General features: G+C 39.4%; 1 protein-coding gene across 1 annotated transcript in view; it reads right to left on the reverse strand.

Annotated features, from left to right (window-relative positions):
* Positions 1 to 690: 690 nt before the first annotated feature.
* The window catches only part of LOC137281622 (cyclic nucleotide-gated channel alpha-2-like), a 134,769-nt gene continuing 115,870 nt past the window's right edge, over positions 691 to 19,589 (reverse strand). Inside the window, exons 4-14 of the mRNA XM_067812980.1 lie at positions 18,423 to 18,484; positions 15,810 to 15,898; positions 14,019 to 14,118; positions 13,380 to 13,534; positions 12,648 to 12,734; positions 11,517 to 11,613; positions 9,344 to 10,455; positions 8,019 to 8,093; positions 6,901 to 7,060; positions 4,265 to 4,372; positions 691 to 3,387 (exon numbers count right to left, since the gene is read on the reverse strand). Of these exons, the coding sequence (XP_067669081.1) occupies positions 3,331 to 3,387; positions 4,265 to 4,372; positions 6,901 to 7,060; positions 8,019 to 8,093; positions 9,344 to 10,455; positions 11,517 to 11,613; positions 12,648 to 12,734; positions 13,380 to 13,534; positions 14,019 to 14,118; positions 15,810 to 15,898; positions 18,423 to 18,484 (2,102 nt within the window). The 3' untranslated portion in view covers positions 691 to 3,330. The remainder of the gene's footprint in view (positions 3,388 to 4,264; positions 4,373 to 6,900; positions 7,061 to 8,018; positions 8,094 to 9,343; positions 10,456 to 11,516; positions 11,614 to 12,647; positions 12,735 to 13,379; positions 13,535 to 14,018; positions 14,119 to 15,809; positions 15,899 to 18,422; positions 18,485 to 19,589) is intronic.

The following is a 19,589-nucleotide window of genomic DNA, read 5'->3' on the forward strand; positions in this document are numbered from 1 at the left end:
CGAGTGACCAATGAATTCAGAGCTAATTGTGGGAGTCTACATCATGTCACATTTGAGCTGCGTCTAAAAAGGACTGATATGAAGTTGTCGTGTTTGTACCAAGAGTACATCCGGGTTCAAGAAAATATATATTCATCCAGTCATTGTGAAACATTTTCGCGAACTCATGATATCATCACTGTTTGACTCTGAGGCAGAGACATTCTCTCGATACCGGCGCAGTCGCACCGTCGTCTCTAATATTGGCATAGGTATTTGTTTTGTTTCTGATTTTCATGACAATACAGTATTCTTGATATTTGTATGGAAATAGCGAGTGGCTGAAAACACTTCTATGGGAGATTTGTTTGGTTCCAGCAAAAACACAACGATCATTCTGTCAGCGAATTTGGATGGCTAAATGCAAAATACAGATAGGATATTTATTACTGGGAGTTAAGAACAATCGCATTGTTTTCATTTATTTCAAATTTGTATCAAGATTAACGGTGTATACTCTCATTTTGTCTCTAACGCCAAGTACCCTCACAGACACACCAACACCACCAACACCAATCCATGTATGCTGGGATCGGTACTTATTCCGGAAACTCTACGAAGGTGCATTTGCGCATGCGAGTAGGATGTGTTCTGGCGAGAGGCAGAGCCTTCTTCTGTGCAAGACAACACAGCAACAAAGGGTAATCCATCATGTGTTTTTATTTACTGATTTACTACAGCAGAGACTCGACATACCCTTGACGTATGTACACTATATACAAGTAACATGTCATTATGTATAATACTGTTTGCCTTCAGACTGGCATATTTACAGGAGACTTCTATGCAGTAGCGCCTTCTATAACTAACCCAATGGACCTGGTGCATCTGCTGGGTGTATCCTTTTGTCGTCTCGGTTGACACTACAGAAGGTAGAAGAGCTGGAGATACAATGCTAATGTCTCCATTATCCAGAAGAGCGTGAACAAATGGGATCAACATAGAAGAAGTGAGTTGGAATAAGGACAATGGTGAAGAGAGAATATGTTGCAAGGTATCGTAGACTCAAATCATGTCACCCCCTGTCGAGAACAGTCTTTCAGTTTTCAAGAATAGTTCAGCAATATATCGGAAGGACCACCTTGCTTTTCATGTTATACCCATGTGGAAATAGAACCCGGACCTTCGACGTGGCGAGTGACTGATTCAACTACAAAGTTATCCTCGCCCGGCCACCCACTTAAAACCAACGACGTTAAGATAGTAACTGTCTTAGTAAGAAATCTTAATATAATTGCAGTTGCCAACGAACGCATTTATTCAGTTTGTATTTGGTGACGAGACACTGTTTTATCATTTATCTGAAAATATAAAAATACATATCTCAGTCCAAATAATATATATTACCTTAAGAACTCTCTGTGAGCCTTTCTAGGAAAATACCACAGACGAAAATACACAATGAATATAACTATTGATCTTTTAAATATGTATATGCCATCTGTTATTATGTGTCCTAGGCAGGTCAATGCCTTACTAGCAGTTTCGCCATTTTTTGAGATATCAAGTTAATGATGTCATAGAATGACAAAACGTGTTTGGACAAGGAAAGACATATATTCTCAGTGAACGTTTTGTGAAGACAAACACCCTTCGTATACTAAAAGACAGGATTAGGTGACACTTCCATCTCCATGTCATCAAATAGAGATAAAATGTGCGATTTGCTAGTAAATATAGATGATTTGTGAACCATCCTCAGCCACCATATGAAATATGTAGACTGACTGCCACGCATAGACTGTATACAGATCACCACACAACACCTGGTAGATGTGTATAGTTGCAAACTATAGACGCTACCTGGACCATCCTAAAACACCAGGTATGCGACATACGCTGGAGGCCAAACAAGGAACTGGGTCCATCAACAGTCACCTGGCAGGAGATGCATTCCAGTTGCCAAATATCCAAGGGGCACCAACAATTGTCTGCTATTGGACACTTCTTGCCAAATATGCAAGGAGCCACCAACAATCGTCAGTGATTTGATACTTCTGCCAAATATCCAGTGTATTCGATCCCCCAACAATCACCACGTAGGCGATATATTCTGTTTGCCAAATAACCAAGGTAATGGGATCACCAACTATAACAAGTTGGAAGATGTGAACTAGTTGGTAAATATATATCCCGGGTTTTCACCCTTTTCCTCCGTCAATAGTTTGCTGACTGTGGGGTCTTGTTGTATCGAAGCTTACATGGAATCACCATGGCAAGGTGTTTTGGACTCTTCTTGTCAGCGTTATCAAATCCCAATTTGCCGTCACAAGGTCAAAGGTAACATACCCGAAGTTATGAAATCTCTAAACTGACTGAATTTGAATTGTAAATCTACACCTATATATATCTCCAAAAGCTCTAAGATAGTATAATGAATGTATATTAAAGAACCTTTAGTTAGGTGTCACTGGCTAATAATGAGAAAGAAAATATGAAGGAGGCAAATGTAACTAATATCTACCCCAAAGAAACAAATGTGCAAATACTTAGAAAAGGAAAGGCGAAGTTGTGAAAAATATGTCAAATATGGTCAGTTTCAATGGAAGTATGTACAAAATATCAACAAACTGCATGAGATATGTTCCTCAATGTTGTTTTCCTCATCAGGGATCTCTCGGTCTGTCTGTGGTTAGGAAATCTGTTGAAGGTTATGTTCCAGTACTGAGATTAGGGCGTCCTCATTATCACTCTCTGAAAGTTTCTTCCGTTTCTGGTAGACCGTCTCCCAGTGCGTGTTAGTTATACTTACGTGTTTAGTTAAGGTATACTAACGAATTAAACACTCCTGTTAATGGCCCTCGCCTGTGTTGTCCTTTTATTCATAAACCAAGAGTCAGATGTGTGTGTGGAAATAATGGAAACGTGTGTATATCCTGCATATTTTTAATGCTCTTGATAAGCTCCTATGTATGATGATGACGATGCCACTGCTGTCTTGGCTGCAGAGGTGCTGGTGTCTTCGTTGTGGAACGTTTGCTTTCTTAGTTGCTGAGCTGATGCTTTCTTAATTTTGCTGAGCTGATGCTTTCTTAATTGCAGTGCTTGTGTTTTCTCGGTTGCGGGGTCTGCTTTCGTGATTCTATACCTTTGTTCTGTTAGTTACAGAACATTTGCTTTCTTGGTTGGACAGCTGCTGCATTCTTAGCTTCTTAGTTGCAGACCTCTTGGTTTCCGGGTTGCAGACCTCTTGGATTCCTAGTTACAGAACTCTTGTTTTCCTAGTTGCGGAGCTGTTGCACAACGTGTATGGCGCTACGTCACCTCCGTGCCACCAGCTTGTGAGTACCGTTATAACGACGTCGTATGTTCCCAGTTAGAAGCATCGGGGGATGTCTTAACCTGTGTCTGCAAATGAAAATATGTGAAACAGATCAATAGAATTCGTATACGTGTTTCATAATCCAGTGATTGTTATCATGAGCATCACGTGCACTTGTATAACTATGGCATCAACTAAGCTGAATAGAACCCAATGCTTAGGATCTCAAAGTGTCGTGAGTAGTATTCTAGGAAGAAGACGATCTCATCACATTGTACATATTTTGGAATTAAATCCGGATCTTCGTCGTATAGAGAAATCGCTTTAGCTACTAGGCTGCCTTTCCAGAGTCTCCATGAACAAACTTCCAAATTCGATCCTCATCCTAACCTCTGACTCCATCCCTGCAAAGCCCTTGTATATCAAATGGTAATGTTAAGGAGGTAATGTAAAGGAGGTAATATAGCCCCTTTGTTAAAGTGTTGATTCGCCCCAATAAAGACGTCGGTTGCTGAATGCTTCTTATTATTAACAGTCAAACCGCTCTGTGTCGATGTCGAATATAGGCAAATAAGAGTTATCTGAAATTTCTCACAATTTCTTTGATCGTTAGAAGAAATACGGCAGGACCAAGCTTTTACTTCGAGACAAACGTAAGTTGGACACAACAAGGTATTGCACAAAGGTTCGTTCCTTAGGTAGTTGTATAGCTGAAGCGTAACTATGAGCATCAAGGCACATTAAACCACTTTTCACAAGCCTATGGCGGCGTGTATGTGTCCCCTTCATGTATCGGTAGGGTAGCCAAGCGGTTAAAGCGTTTGCTCGTCTCACTGAATACCTGGATTCGGTTTCCTACATGTTTCGAATATGAGAAACCAAGTTCCGGTGTCCCCCGCCGTGGTATTACTGGAATATTACTAAAAGCGGTGTAAAATATTTGTCAATAACTCCATAGATTACCTGTAGAAGTTTGAGATTATCCTGTAGTAGGTTGACAAGAGTCTCCTGGACAGAGGTCAGTTTATCCAGCCGAAGTAAGCTGCCTGCGTACGCCTCCTCCAGCGTTGCCTGGAAACAGGGATTATTCTAAGGCGTAATAAATCATGTCTACAATTAATGGTTTAAAGTCCCCATTGCTGTCGTTACAAAAAATAAATATAGAACGAGATGTCCACGACTCGATCATATGGTTGAATGTTCATTTTGTTTACACGCCATTAAGATCATCGTGCCTGTGATTATTCTACGGGGCAGTTAAATGTTATTTTACATCGACACCATTGCAATGTCTTCGATTCAGTGTATGAAGCTCCTCACAAGAATCAAGAAGCCCACAGGGCTGATAACTGAAAAATGTTGCTGGCCTTCTTTACATGTAACCAGCCCTGAATTCAAAATTGGAAACTGGGCTAATGTGCTAAAATAATGCAATTAATGAATTACTTGTAGTGAGATAAACTTAAACATGTGCAAAAGCAAATTTTAAAAACGTCACATTGTGGTAACTTTTGATTCATTAAGTGTCACTGCCATCTGCATCAGAGAAACAGGCAAAGTTAGAATCATTTGCAGTGTCCTTTGCAAGAGTGTTCTCCACGTGTTCTTCGTGCAATAAGCACTGACTCCACTTGTGAAAGGTAAACATGTGCAACAGCAAATCTAACAAATACCTCTTGGTCACTGAGAACATTCTCTAGACCAGTCACTTTTAGTGTTGGATAAATGGGTAGGATGATCTGTGGAAGTTCTGGTTTGACTGATAATGGACTATGCAGATGCCACAATTGTATGTTATTTTATTGTATGCTATTTCATGCACTGTACTCCGATTCTACATTAAGAAAAGGCCACGTGGTATTAAGTAGCCATTGTAAAAGCAGCAGCGTTTTAATAACGGTACAATGGTAGATTGGTAATCTTAAAAAACAATTTGTTTATTTCATATGTGCTGATGATCATAGGATTATCTCCGTGATAATTAATGTTGAATACTATTGCATATTTTATGTGATAATCAATGTTGAATACTATTGCATATTTTATGTGATAATTAATGTAGAATACTATTGCATATTTTATGTGATAATTAATGTAGAATACTATTGCATATTTTATGTGATAATTAATGTAGAATACTATTGCATATTTTATGTGATAATTAATGTAGAATACTATTGCATATTTTATGTAATAAATATTGTTGAATACTTTTGCATATTTTATAATGTAATTATTGTTGAATGCTTTTGCATATTTTATGTCATACTTAATGTTGAATACTTTTGCATATTTTATGTCACACGTAATGTTGGATAACTATTGTGGGGGAATCTTATTTCAATGGCATCAGAACTGTAGAGACATCTTTTGTCTAGAGTATTACTCCACTTCAGCGATTTCCCCACCTAGATGGGTGTTAAGAAGACCCCAAAAGAACACGTGAATGTTCATACAAACGTACAACCGAAATACCTGCTACACAAATATTAGCAGTAGGTTCACAATCTTCATTCTATGACCACATCCTTATAATGTGTGCAAAATATTGCACTAGAGTCTATTCACGGCGATACCCCTCTTATGGAAAAATAACACAAAGCTACAAGGATTTGATTCTATCTCTGCAGGAAGGGAATGTTATCTTGCATTTCTTTTGATATGGTCCCTGCGGCTCTACACAGTAAGAATGCAGGTGAGTGTTACTATACAGTCACTATGACGGCAAAACAATATGGAAACGGTCGAATTCCACTCTATAACTATAAGAATGTATGCAAAAATGCTTATGTTTTTTTTAAAAAATGATAATCCACAACCATTATAATGTATACGATAATATAACAATTGGATAATTGAATGTTGTTCTACAATGACTATAATCTATGTGACACTATGTGACATTACAACACGGGACGGTAAATGTTGTTCTACAATGATTATAATCTATGTGACACTATGTGACATTACAACACGGGACGGTAAATGTTGTTCTACAATGATTATAATCTATGTGACACTATGTGACATTACAACACGGGACGGTAAATGTTGTTCTACAATGATTATAATCTATGTGACACTATGTGACATTACAACACGGGACGGTAAATGTTGTTCTACAATGATTATAATCTATGTGACACTATGTGACATTACAACACGGGACGGTAAATGTTGTTCTACAATGACTATAATCTATGTGACACTATGTGACATTACAACACGGGACGGTAAATGTTGTTCTACAATGATTATAATCTATGTGACACTATGTGACATTACAACACGGGACGGTAAATGTTGTTCTACAATGATTATAATCTATACGACAATACAATATGAGGAGGTTTAGTATCATACTACAGTCTTAATAATCTGTGCGGACCTTCAATGCGGGGATGGTCAAATGATGTTCTTCAATCATAATAAGCTCTACGACTCTACAACACTGGAACGATCACATGCTACTTTAAACTTCTTTCATTAAATATCTACAATCCTACAAACCTGGAGCAGTTTAATATCATTCTACCAAACCTAAATAAAAATTTCTCGTCCTTTCAAAAAGAAAAGAATTGAATGTTTATCATTCATACCATCTTGGTTTCCACGACCTTGGTGAGCTCTTCTACCTGTCCGCTCAAGCGGTGCACGTCGGCGAACGCTGAGTAGGGTGACGTTACAGACAACGTCGAGCTGTTCCTATGCAACATGGGGTTCAATCGGGCGTCAGTTATATCCACAGAGTGACGTTTACTGGTGGAAGAAGACGCATAAGGTTATCGTTCTTAAATAATTCAATGTTTCGTGCCTAAGTGATTCAACTGAATACGCAAAACACAAAATAACCCTGGCCACTTCTAGCGCTTACCTCCATGCTGTATAGGCACGTTCTGAGCGCATAATGGACATATTACCCAAGTGCCTCTGTGGCGCAAGTTTGGTCATATGACGTATCACGCCGGGTATTCATTTTTCAATGAGGAAGTTTTGAACAAATTCGTATGCCTAAGGTTAGACTACATATAGGGCATAAAGTCTCAGCAGCCAAGTGCCAAACATGGCCATCAATCCAAGGACACTTTGTGACCAACATTATCTAACTTCAACCAATTTGGGACTAGGAAGACCACACCGCATTTACACTTATTGTGGGTGAGACGAGACCTCAACAGAAATGTTTCTAGTTCGAAATCAATATAGTGCACTAACGCTGCAACGAGAAAATCAATGGCCTCTAAATGGTATTGTGTAATCATAACTTTCGGCCCCGGGAGCCTTGATTATATATTACACTTATCAGAGAGGTAAACAGAGTCAAAACTACCACTTGTCCCAGTTACCGTGGTGACTGGGCGGGTGAGGCGGCTAACTTTGTGTGCTGGTGATTAGGTCCCTTATTGTGTAGGTTCGAATCCCGGATTGGTCTCAACCCATCAGAGGTACATGTAATTCCTGTATAGCACTTTTATACATTGAACATTGTTTGTCATTGTCTGTATCTATAGAGATACACCTATTCGAACCCCCCTCCAAAAAACAACAAACAAACAAACAAACAAAAAACCCAAAAAAAAACCCCCAAAACAAAAACACAAACAAAAAAATAACAAAACAAAACCAAATCAAAAAAAAAAAACACAGACAAAACCAAAAAACAAAACCAAAAAACAATAACCCCCCCCCCCCCCAAAACATTAAGCATAAAACATACAGGCAATTTCTCCTTCGTCCATTTTCTGTTATATGACCTGATGCATCATCATCGTCAAAATACGAACTGCCTTTCCTGTGAATAAAAGTAAGACTCAATTTTAAAAGGGATGATGCTATTATATAGTTGAAGCAATGTATATATTTGCTGAAAACTCTCAAGTCTGTTCCCTTTTTTAAAATCTAGGATATTGACTGTTTAATCTAACACGTGCCCAATTTTCATATCGAAGTTCAGTGTTTTTGTATGAGATAGTGATGTTTGCATAAAACAAAGATATGAAAAGAAAAGCAAAAAGCACATGTCAAAACGGTCCACTGGGGTAAAAGAGAGGGTATTAAGTCATCTACGCCCATAATCCAGTAAACATTTAAAATTTGGTCAGTTTTGTCACTCAAAGGAGATTAAACTTCATCCAGGTCGCATTTATTGAAAGTCCTCTCTTTTACTGTTAAATGACGTAGAATGTTTCTTTCTGAAAACAGGAGCCAACTTTTTAACTGGACATAAGTACATTCGACGAACGAAGTGAAAATTTCAGCATGTTGTAAAATTGTGGAGCCAGATTCCCCTCTCCCACTCTTTAACTGGCTGGCCAGAATTAAGGGTGGACGTTAAGACCATTATATTGGTAAGAAAGTCTTCCAGAATGAGAACCAGACTGTTTAGTAAGCTGCATCTTCAATGGTATTAGTGATAAAAGGTGATCTGGTTAAAATCAGTTCTTCTACCCCGACGCCGTAACTCTCTCACTGTAACTCAAAAACTAGTTGCGGTAGATGGGTTTCCTTCACAACCAAGGGGCTCGGGTGTAGCTCAGTGGTTAAGTTTTCGCTGATTGCGCCGTACACTCGGGTTCGAGTCCCTACGTGTGAAGCCCACTGCTAGAGTCCCCCGCTGTGATATTGCTGGAGTATTGCTCAAAGTGGCGTAGACTGGCTTGCTAAGCTGGAGCTAAGTATTTAAATCAGATTTTCTTCTGTCTGCATCTCGACACAGAAGGAAAACGAAACTTTCCATAAGTAAAAAGTTCAATATATTGTTGTAGATATTTCAAAGCTCTTGTCAGTATTGAGCCCCATTTTATCTACATCCAAAATGAATACCAAGGGAAAGCTAGTGTCTCTTTTGATTCATTTGATCGAATCGTTATTTCCAAAACGGGATTGTTCCAGACGACTTTGAACCTTGATGGCCAAAGGACACACGCAGCCTTCGTTTCGAATAAACCACAGGATAAACTGACCTGACCTTAACACAGAGAGTTATATCAGGGTAGAAGAACTTGATCTTAATGGCATTCAAATAGAAGATGAAGTTAGTACCTTGGCGACAGTTGACTAGAGTCACAAGAAGACTTATCGGCGTCACAGGTGTAAGTGCTGATAGACTTAGCAGGAGGAGGGGTTAGTATACTGTATGCTGGGTTAGAGGACGCAAGAGGGGGAGTAGAGATGTGCGCCACGTAGTCCCGCGGAGGTGAACTCAGGCGAAGAGCGAGGCGAGAGTTATCTCTCCTTATTAATTCTGAAGCAGAAGAGCTTTTGCATCGTGGTATATCAAACTTCTTGACATTATCAACAGGAGGAGGGGTGTATTGTCTCTGCCTCAAAAGGTTCGCACTGGGAGGGGGTGTGAACTCGCGCGAACTTGATTGTTTCGCGGAAGGAGGAGGCGTAAATTCTCTAGAACTACTTTTTTTGGCTGTTGGAGATGGAGTACAATCTCTGGAAGATGACAGGTTGCCCGGCAACGGTGGAGGCGTGTATTCTTTCTGACTTCGAAGTGCTTTCTCATCCGATATTTCTTTGGCTTTTAATTGTTTAAGCTTCCCAGCTGTGGTCAGATCAATGATTTGGTCTTTTGGGTCGGACGATTTGTCGTCTGCTTCACTGTCACATGACTCCTGATCGTCGGTTCTCACAGCCATATAACCAGGACGTTTCTTTGACTGAAGAGTATTAATGAACACTTGGGATATTTTAGACACTTTCATTGCCGCCTGGGCATCCTTATCAGAACCACTGTCCTGAACAGAGGATGCCGGGTCCTCACTTGTTCCTCTGTTGTCCAAAGTGATCCCTTCATCACCTTTCTTCCTCTTAACCTTCCTATGAAACAAACGCCTTAAATTACCACAAACCGTTTCAAAAAGCCCACTACTTTGAGAATACTTCACTTCTGAATCAAAAGGACCATCCTCGGAATTAAAAGAGAAGCCCATATTTTTCAAACTGTTCCCTTTACTGAACCTTGGAGATGAGGGCGACTGCTCGTGGCGCCTAAGTTTCGGAGACATGCTTCGGATGGTCATTAGGAGGGAGTTCTTCACCCCGTGAAGTCCCTCGGAACCATCCTCCCTCTGAAGCGGCTTCACCTTCTGGCGATGGGCTTCTATCTCCCGTAAACGACGTTGTCCATAGTCTCGGATGATGGACTGAAACAAGCAGAGAGTGAGTGGGTGAGTGAGTTAGTGAGTGAATTGGGTGCAGTACTGTTCCGGTGATAACATTTTTTTGGGAAAAATTAGGTAATGTATTGTCATCGTAATGGTGGAGCAATGCGGGTCTCAGGTTTAAACACATTCGTACTAGTATGATTTAAACTAGGAGACATAATGGGGCTAATTTAGGATTCGAAACCAGAAACATAGGTTTCTGGTGTGTTCAGTGCGGCTCTTTGGAGAGTAGGGCCACTCGTGCCTTCAGTGAAAGAAGAAAGGTGAAAAGACTGAAGTAGTGAGGGGATCTGACCTGAACAGGCGTCAGCTTGACCTAATTTCCATCTGCATCGAACGACATTGGACAAGGCTGGGATGACATTTTTTGCATAGGTTTGGCCCCCGACCTTTAAAGTATCACCCTCTTTGAATCACACAGGTGAAGATCTGACTTGGAACTGGGTCTCAGCATCCCATGTTGTCGTAAGGGGAGACTAACAGGATTGAGTGGTCAGGCTCCCTGACTTGACTGACACATGTCATCGTATGCCGTAAGATCGATGCTCATTCAGTTGATGACTGGATTACCTGATCCAAACTCGATTATATACAGAAAACCGTCAAACAGCGGGAATATTTCTGAGTGCGGCTTTGATAAACACTCAGAACACACCTGTTGAAATTTGAGGTGCACAACTTCAGTTTGTTTTATAGAGCAAAGTATGAATAGTTTTAACAACAATTAAAATGATGATGATGACGACGATGACGGTTATGATAATGATAGACGAATAGAAAAAAACATTCCCTCAAATATCCTCCGCCCAAAGAAACCAATATGTCTTATGTGGACCAAAATAATGAAAGGACAATTGTTAATTTAGTACTGATGTTATTTTCAGAAGGTAAAATTACGAGGATTCGCAATCTTAATTTCACTTTCTTTGATTTACTTTCTGTTTAAAGTGAAATTCATCGGTACGTTTTCATCGCAAACATGCTATATGGTGAAGCACGTCACCTTAAGGACAGATCCAGAGACAGAACAATGATTTTACCTCCGCATCTGGATGATCTTTTAAGGCCCCTAGTACATCTTCCCTGGACAGCACAAACAGCTCGGAGTAACCCACGGAGCGAACGTCAGCTGTACGTCTACGAAGAGAGAAGATATTCAAACAGGACAATAAATAAGCGAGTTTCGTTTTATGCTGTTTTTAACAATGTACATGAAAAATCACAACGGAGGCCACCAGAGATGGGCTTCCCACATTGAACTCCAAAGCTTTAATCAAGCTACTTCTCCGCCACACAGGCAAACATGAGAGTAAAAAGAGCAATATTTGGAATGACTGAAGCTGTCATTCTTGTATCATGAAACTATTGGGTTTTTCTTCACTTTCAATTATCTTGTCGAATTTTCGAGAATTTTCTCTATGATTTGAAATATTACTTCCTCATTGCTAAGATTATTTTCTCAAATTTACCCATTTTCGTAACTTTCGGGAGTTTTCTCGTTAATTCGATTTTTTCTCGTTAGTTGAAATTTCTTTAAAAAACGTGAACATTCGGGAAATAGATGAAGACATTAAACATTAACCATTAAAACCCTAGATCAGTGGCATTTCGTATTACAAACTTTGTGGCAAGCGGTCCCTTGAACGGCTTGGCAACCCATGCCGCTATAAGATATTGTCCCTATTATGACATATATTGAATGGGATAGTATATCACGCAGGACCGTGATGTTTTCACAGTGGTACTCTTTATGTTACATTTATCTGAATGAATGTTTAGATAAACCAAGAAGAAATAAAAGTGTGAAAACTATACAAGCGATTGATTGAAACGGAAATACATTTGGTCAGCTCGTGTTTGTTTCTTTATTGCTGTTTAGCGCTCAGAATATTCCGGCTATAGCGGTCTGTAAATGATCGAGTCTGAACCAGACGATCCGGTGATCAACAGCATGAACATGGATCTACCAAAATGGGATACGATGACGTGTCAATCAAATTAGGGAGCCTGACCACTCAATGCCGTTAGTCGCGTCTTGCAACAAGCATGGGTTACCGAAGACCAGTTCACGGGTTCAACTCATGTGTCTGTTGTACAAGCGTGTTAATGCTAAATGGTATTGCACTGCGTACGATGTTAAGTAGCTATACTACCAAGTGTTGAAATATTACCTGTTTATGCCGCCATCAAGATTAAGAATTCCTATTTCTCCGAAGAAGTCACCTGCTGCCATTCTTTTCAAGACGGTGCCAGTTTCACTGCAAAAACATCAACCATTGTCTCATATCCGCCATTTTCTATCTATCAAACACTCCTTTTATTCTAATCAGCAGTCTTCAACCTTCTTGTTATGGAGTAAGCAGGCTCCTCATTGGTGTCCAAGATATACATCGTAATTCTGAGTGAGTGAGATTTTATGCCGCTTTGCGACTAGTCCAGCTACAAATGAACAGCACCTAAAACAGGCTTCACTCATGAAACGTATTTTGGAATCGGACCCGTATTGGGCATGACAAGACAAGCATAGGTGACCAGCGTAACCCAACGTTCTGACTATTTTTGAATGACTTTGATTCAAGCAATATTTCACTCTCGACGGTTACCCCGCCGTTCCTGAAGACACTGAAGCGGGTGAGTGAGTTTAGTTTTATACCGCACTTAGCACTGTTCCAGCTATATGGCGAAGGGTTGTAAATAATCGAGTCTGGACTAGACAATCCAGCGATCAACAGCATCAGCATCGAACCTGACCATCCAATCTCGTTAGTGGCCTCCAGCACAGGTTACTGGAGATCGATTCTAACTCTGGATCTTCACGGGTATGAAAAGACTGATATGTGAAATCGGAATTTGTTTACAATAGTGCATTTTTAGGTAGCACTTACACACGATATCACTCATACCTGATGACCTCGACAACACCATCTGCAACAATGAACATCTCCCTGGCGACCTCCCCCCTCCGGCAGATGAGATCTCCGGGGGTGAAGATGTACGCTCGCATCTTCAGGACCAAATCGTGGAGAAACTCTGGCTGACATTCCTGGAAGATCGTCACCTAGGCAACGAACGGCAACCAGGGTAAACACAGATTTGGAACGTCCACTGGACAACAATGATAAATATTGATGAACACGGATATGACACGTCACCTGACAACAATCATGAATATTGATGAACACGGGTGTAACACGTCACTAAGGCAACACTAATGAATACTGATGAATATGTCACCTTACAATAATCATGAATATTGGTGAATGCCGGTGATAAAGGCGAAAACATCGGTGACAAAAAGATGCAACAGAAGGAACCAATGAGAAATCTGGAAAAACCCATTATAAATCCATAAAATATCTTATCTGATATCATCGTGTCGAAACATGTTGTTCTTACCATTTTAACCATTATCTATTACATCGTACGTGTATGTAGCGTTGATCATTTTCTTGGAATGTTTCTGTCCAGCATATAAGACATGTTCAGATAGACTTTTCAAACAACGCATGCGAATCTTTTCCCAGACAAGTTACATTCCTCACCTTTTTCAGCGTTTCAAGATTGACGTGGATTGCCAGTTCGGTTTTTAGCTTGTCTGGCAGGAGACCAAGAGAGTTGATGTCGCAGCCGTTCAGGCGACCCCTGCAACAGGAAGCGGAAGTTACAACATGCATCTCAACATCCTCTTGTGAGGATTCTTTTCATCATACTTGACGTTTTTGCTTGAACGGCTGTTGGTGCTCGACTCTATCATGAAGTGTTTGTGTGTGCTTTGCCTGACTTCTATTTTTTATTTCAGCTTCAATGCAAGAAATACATAACTGATTGATCATTGACCAGTGGTTACAGCTAACTAGTACGAGAAATATTCGGCATACTTTCCACACATGAAGAGGTCTGTACCAGACCTTGCATCAACTTGTACAAAGTCAGTACTAAAGCGAAAACAAACTTTCTATAATCATAAGAATCAATCCACCAATAGTCTACGGTACGATTCCGACTTTGTCCTTAATGCGTGTATGAATAAATTTTGCAGTGACGACAGTAAAACGTGATTGTGTCCTGATCCATGTGGTGACACTTTTGACAAACACATGCAAAGGTAAAGGAATTGTTTATCGTGAGGACACAAGACTGTGCCAGACAAGTCCCATACTTCCGGCATCAAAAACCCTAAATAAGTTAATATTCTGAATGCGACAAACGTTTGTTTAAAGAAATTCTTCCAGGCTGTTTTAGAGGCATGATTTTCAGCATCACGCATATGCATATCCTATATTCTTTAGCAGGAAAAGAAAATTAAGACAGGATTACGGAAGAGCAACAGGAAAATAAAGATTGTCTTATGCGGGAACTTCTTGTTCCAGAACAGAATCCTTTGCTATGCTACATTATATTGTGTGATACATGTCTCTGTAGCGTTGATTACCTAAAATAACACACATACAATGACAGAAGTGACACAAGTCATGAATCACGCCGTCTAGACACCAGAACGCCGAGAACACTCTGCCTTAAATTACATTAGATTGATTGCTTCAGTGGCGAGGTAACGTCTGCTTTTAACGGAAATGTTCACCTGACACACGTTCAGAGCTTTTGCAATATCGCCGTTGTATTTCTTACCATAGTCTTCATGACTATATGACTGACGTGGGTGAGTGAGTTTAGTTTTACGCCATAAAGCCATCCACTCACTCAAAGTGGCGTTAAACAACAGACACAAATATGAACTGACAACAAAAATGTATTTTGAGGTGGGTCAAGGTCAAGGTTGACTTAACTGGAATTCATTTCAAAGCGACATCAAATCCACATCGCTCACCCATTTGTATTGGGTATAACAATCACCAACATACAACACTTACTAAATATTGACCGACAAGTTAAAACGCATTGATGGATAAGATTAAGCGACACACCTGAAATACAGCCTGTTCAAAACCGATAAACTGATCTATTGATTGTTTGATCGCCATTCTCGAAGTTGGTGGATAATATGTGAAACATACATCTTTACTAAGATTAAGAACAATAAGAACTTTATCCCGTTTTTATTGGTTTGATTACCAGTCCGATTTTTTATTCATCTACCGGCCTCTACCAGTAATGCACCAGTTATTATTACATGATGTTGTTGTCAGTCTGTTGTTTGCCAAAACACATTAAGTATGTATACAATAAATTATACCTCTCGTCATTTGATTGCATTCCGTTTTAGTTTAAGAATCTACATCGAAACGTCGTTCTGTGCAATAAACAAGTGGTTGTCGTCAGTAAAGTTGTATGTTTCATATTAACTGAACTGTTGATTTAACAAACAACAGTACCTGGACCACACGTAGTCGTACCAACGCTGGACACGTTTTTGGAGATCAGGAGGTACGTTATGGGTTTGCATATAGAGTTTAGCGCCATCCTGAAAATAGATGCAAACTCCATGTAAAATCAATATGTCCGAGCATTCATGATTATACACCATTCAAAACATATACCGAGGGAAACAAATAAAGGAACACCGAACAGCCTTTCTTTAGTGTTTCCAGTTTCCATCACCAGCTTTGAAAAGCGCCGTGTGAGGTCATTTGAGAATAAGTAAAGACACACTGCCATATAGTAGTGTTCCCTTATTTGTTTCCTTCTGTATATTTCAATATGTTAGACCTCAAACCCCTAAATTACCAACGTGTCTAATAACTCGATATGACAGGCATTACTTTGTGAAAAGTTTATGGGGGAAAGAGAAAATGATAAAAAGTACCACATTTAATGTGCTATAAATAGACGACCTAACTGACATCTAGCGAAGACAGATTGTACAATACGAAAACTCATTACCATTTAATTCTCTTTTCGTCTCCATCAAACTGAACTCTGAAACTATCCATTGCGATTTCAACGCAGTGTGACAGATATAAACATAATACGATGTCAACCTGTAGGCAAAGCGTGTCGAACGATTTCTGATTCATTTAGCACGGCCAATTACACTTAATCAGATAAAATTTCTGGGACCGAATAGCTATCAAACAGTGTAATTAGTAGGTTCAGGTAGCGGTCTCAAGACCAGTTAATCAGCTAGGCCGACTCTTTGTCGGTTGTGACAGATCCTGACTAAAGACATGGGCTGAAATATTAGTTCCTGGGTGCTTGTCCAAGGTGAATCGATTGGTTGTGTACAATATCTGCAGCATAGACGTCAGAACGCTGACTTTGCTCATAACACAAGCTGACCCTGCTTCCCAAACCCTTACATCAAGGACAAATTTCTTAAGTGAGAGCGAAATTGGGGTTTGGTCCAGACCACATATATACAGTAGAGTAGGAAGACCGAACGCACTGCAAACATTATTTATTTGCAGTAGTCCGCAGTAGTATTTGCAGTGTACACATCTTGACTAAGAACGTAATTAATAATAAGCAGTTGAATGTTCTTAAAAAGGATTTTAAAGTGATGAGCATATTTGTTTCATTTTGGAACCAAGCCATCAGAAGAATCGTCAGGAGTATACATTGTATTTCAAATCAAAATTCAAACAAAGCAAGACATCCAGTACGTCAGGAGCAGTGTACGGTATTAGGAAACTTAACAATGCTATGAGAGAGTTGTTATTATATGAATTATATTCTTGGGTTTTCAAATTTGATAAGCTCAAAGAGCATTACTCCAAACGTTTTTCCTTTAGTGAATAAAATATATTTCTACTGACAACCCCATGCCGAGCACTATTGCAAGATGTAGCAAGCTGAAAGCATTATTCATTTGCAGCAGCAGTCTTTCTTGCAGAGCTGCAAATCTGTTGACGAATGGTCAAGCAATACTCGCTCGCTGTCTTGTACATCTATCAGCTGATAACGCTGTTAATAAAATGTGTTCAGGACAGAAGATGTTTAAGCTAAAAATACATGTAGATGGCACTGTGACATCAAACATGAACTTACACCCTGAACTGTCCATGACACCGTGACTATCAAGGAATCAAGCTTACATGTCATCATAAACATGCATAGACATTCACTTTGAAGGTTGAGCCTCAGCTCCGTTATCGGCTAAAGCTTCTAAGTAATTATCGGAGTATATCCAATCAATCGGCAAGATCCTGAGAGACAGTTCAGGTCAATTCGTACAAAGAAAAATAACGCCAATCGAACAAAGAATACTTGTCAGCACAACTTTTATTGATAAACGCTTCTACCAGCATTATATGCCCACTAACACCATGTAGGAAGGTCAACAGACTCATCATCGCTAGAAAACCGATGATTAAATTTCTTCCGTCTTTAAGAACTTCTTATTGACAATCTGGGTTCCATGGGATTGCGCAAAGACAACTCGTGATATTGGGGTCTCTTCGGTGGATATGAGGTCATTTACCATGTTGAGATCCTAACTGACATTTTCACCAACCAACAGACCTTGCCTTTGCGTTTCAGTAACGGCAGCAACTGCTCCAATAGCGCTACAACGACAGGCTAATGACTCTGATAGTTATTGAGTATCCAACAGACTTGAATAGTTTGGTTAGTGGGCCTAATAGTTTGATGGAAGTACCATTCATTTTGGCAGATTTAGGTCGAACTGAGCGGAGGAACACAGCAGGGATCCAATCATCCTATTGAGAATCGGAGTACTGATGCTTGTATATATGAGAAATGAAATGATCAACGTCTGGCTGAGCGAGAAAGCTCATTCCATCAACTGATTGTCACGTGCAATGCCAAAAGCCGGTCTGCCTTCCATTTGGTGAATCAATGTATGACCTATTCTCTTATAAAGCTCTTGACCAAAAACAAATCACAACTCGTAGGTTTTCCTAAACGATATTGGCTCACTCTCTTGACATATTGTCATAAATATTCCATAAATGAAACTATCCCTGGAACTTTGGAAACAACCAAAGTCAGTAATGAGGGATTGAATATTAGAAATTTTCCATACTTACCAGCAATCTCTCAAATTCCTGTCTGCTGGCATTCCTGTTTGTAATCACGTTGCCGACCTGACCTGAAATTAAGGGAATAAAGTTACAGAGGGTGTTAACACTGCCATCGGCATCAACGTCTTCCTCGGTTATTGCAGTAGTCTTGTTTTGTATAACTTGTATAAACTATTCAAATGACGTACTGTGTTCTGATGAAATTAGTCATTAGTCAACATTAATCAGACACAGAAAGAGAGAAATTATCTTCCAACATTAATCAGACACAGAAAGAGAGAAATTATCTTCCAACATTAATCAGACACAGAAAGAGAGAAATTATCTTCCAACATTAATCAGACACAGAAAGAGAGAAATTATCTTCCAACATTAATCAGACACAGAAAGAGAGAAATTATCTTCCAACATTAATCAGACCCAGAAAGAGAGAAATTATCTTCCAACATTAATCAGACACAGAAAGAGAGAAATTATCTTCCAACATTAATCAGACACAGAAAGAGAGAAATTATCTTCCAACATTAATCAGACACAGAAAGAGAGAAATTATCTTCCAACATTAATCAGACACAGAAAGAGAGAAATTATCTTCCAACATTAATCAGACACAGAAAGAGAGAAATTATCTTCCAACATTAATCAGACACAGAAAGAGAGAAATTATCTTCCAACATTAATCAGACACAGAAAGAGAGAAATTATCTTCCAACATTAATCAGACCCAGAAAGAGAGAAATTATCTTCCAACATTAATCAGACACAGAAAGAGAGAAATTATCTTCCAACATTAATCAGACACAGAAAGAGAGAAATTATCTTCCAACATTAATCAGACACAGAAAGAGAGAAATTATCTTCCAACATTAATCAGACACAGAAAGAGAAAAATTATCTTCCAACATTAATCAGACACAGAAAGAGAGAAATTATCTTCCAACATTAATCAGACCCAGAAAGAGAGAAATTATCTTCCAACATTAATCAGACACAGAAATTATCTTCCAAGCATATCCAGCTTCGCATAACATGTATATATACTGAGGGAAAAAATGAAGTATCACATGAAAGCACAAGTGTTCCTTGATTTTTTTTCAAGGTTTGTTAACAAGCTTTTGTATCCCCTAGCTTGTGACGAAACATGGACACATGTTATCCCGTTTTCCCTCAGCA

This window comes from Haliotis asinina, chromosome 1, assembly GCF_037392515.1.
Source record: "Haliotis asinina isolate JCU_RB_2024 chromosome 1, JCU_Hal_asi_v2, whole genome shotgun sequence".
Classification (NCBI taxonomy): Eukaryota; Metazoa; Mollusca; class Gastropoda; order Lepetellida; family Haliotidae; genus Haliotis; species Haliotis asinina.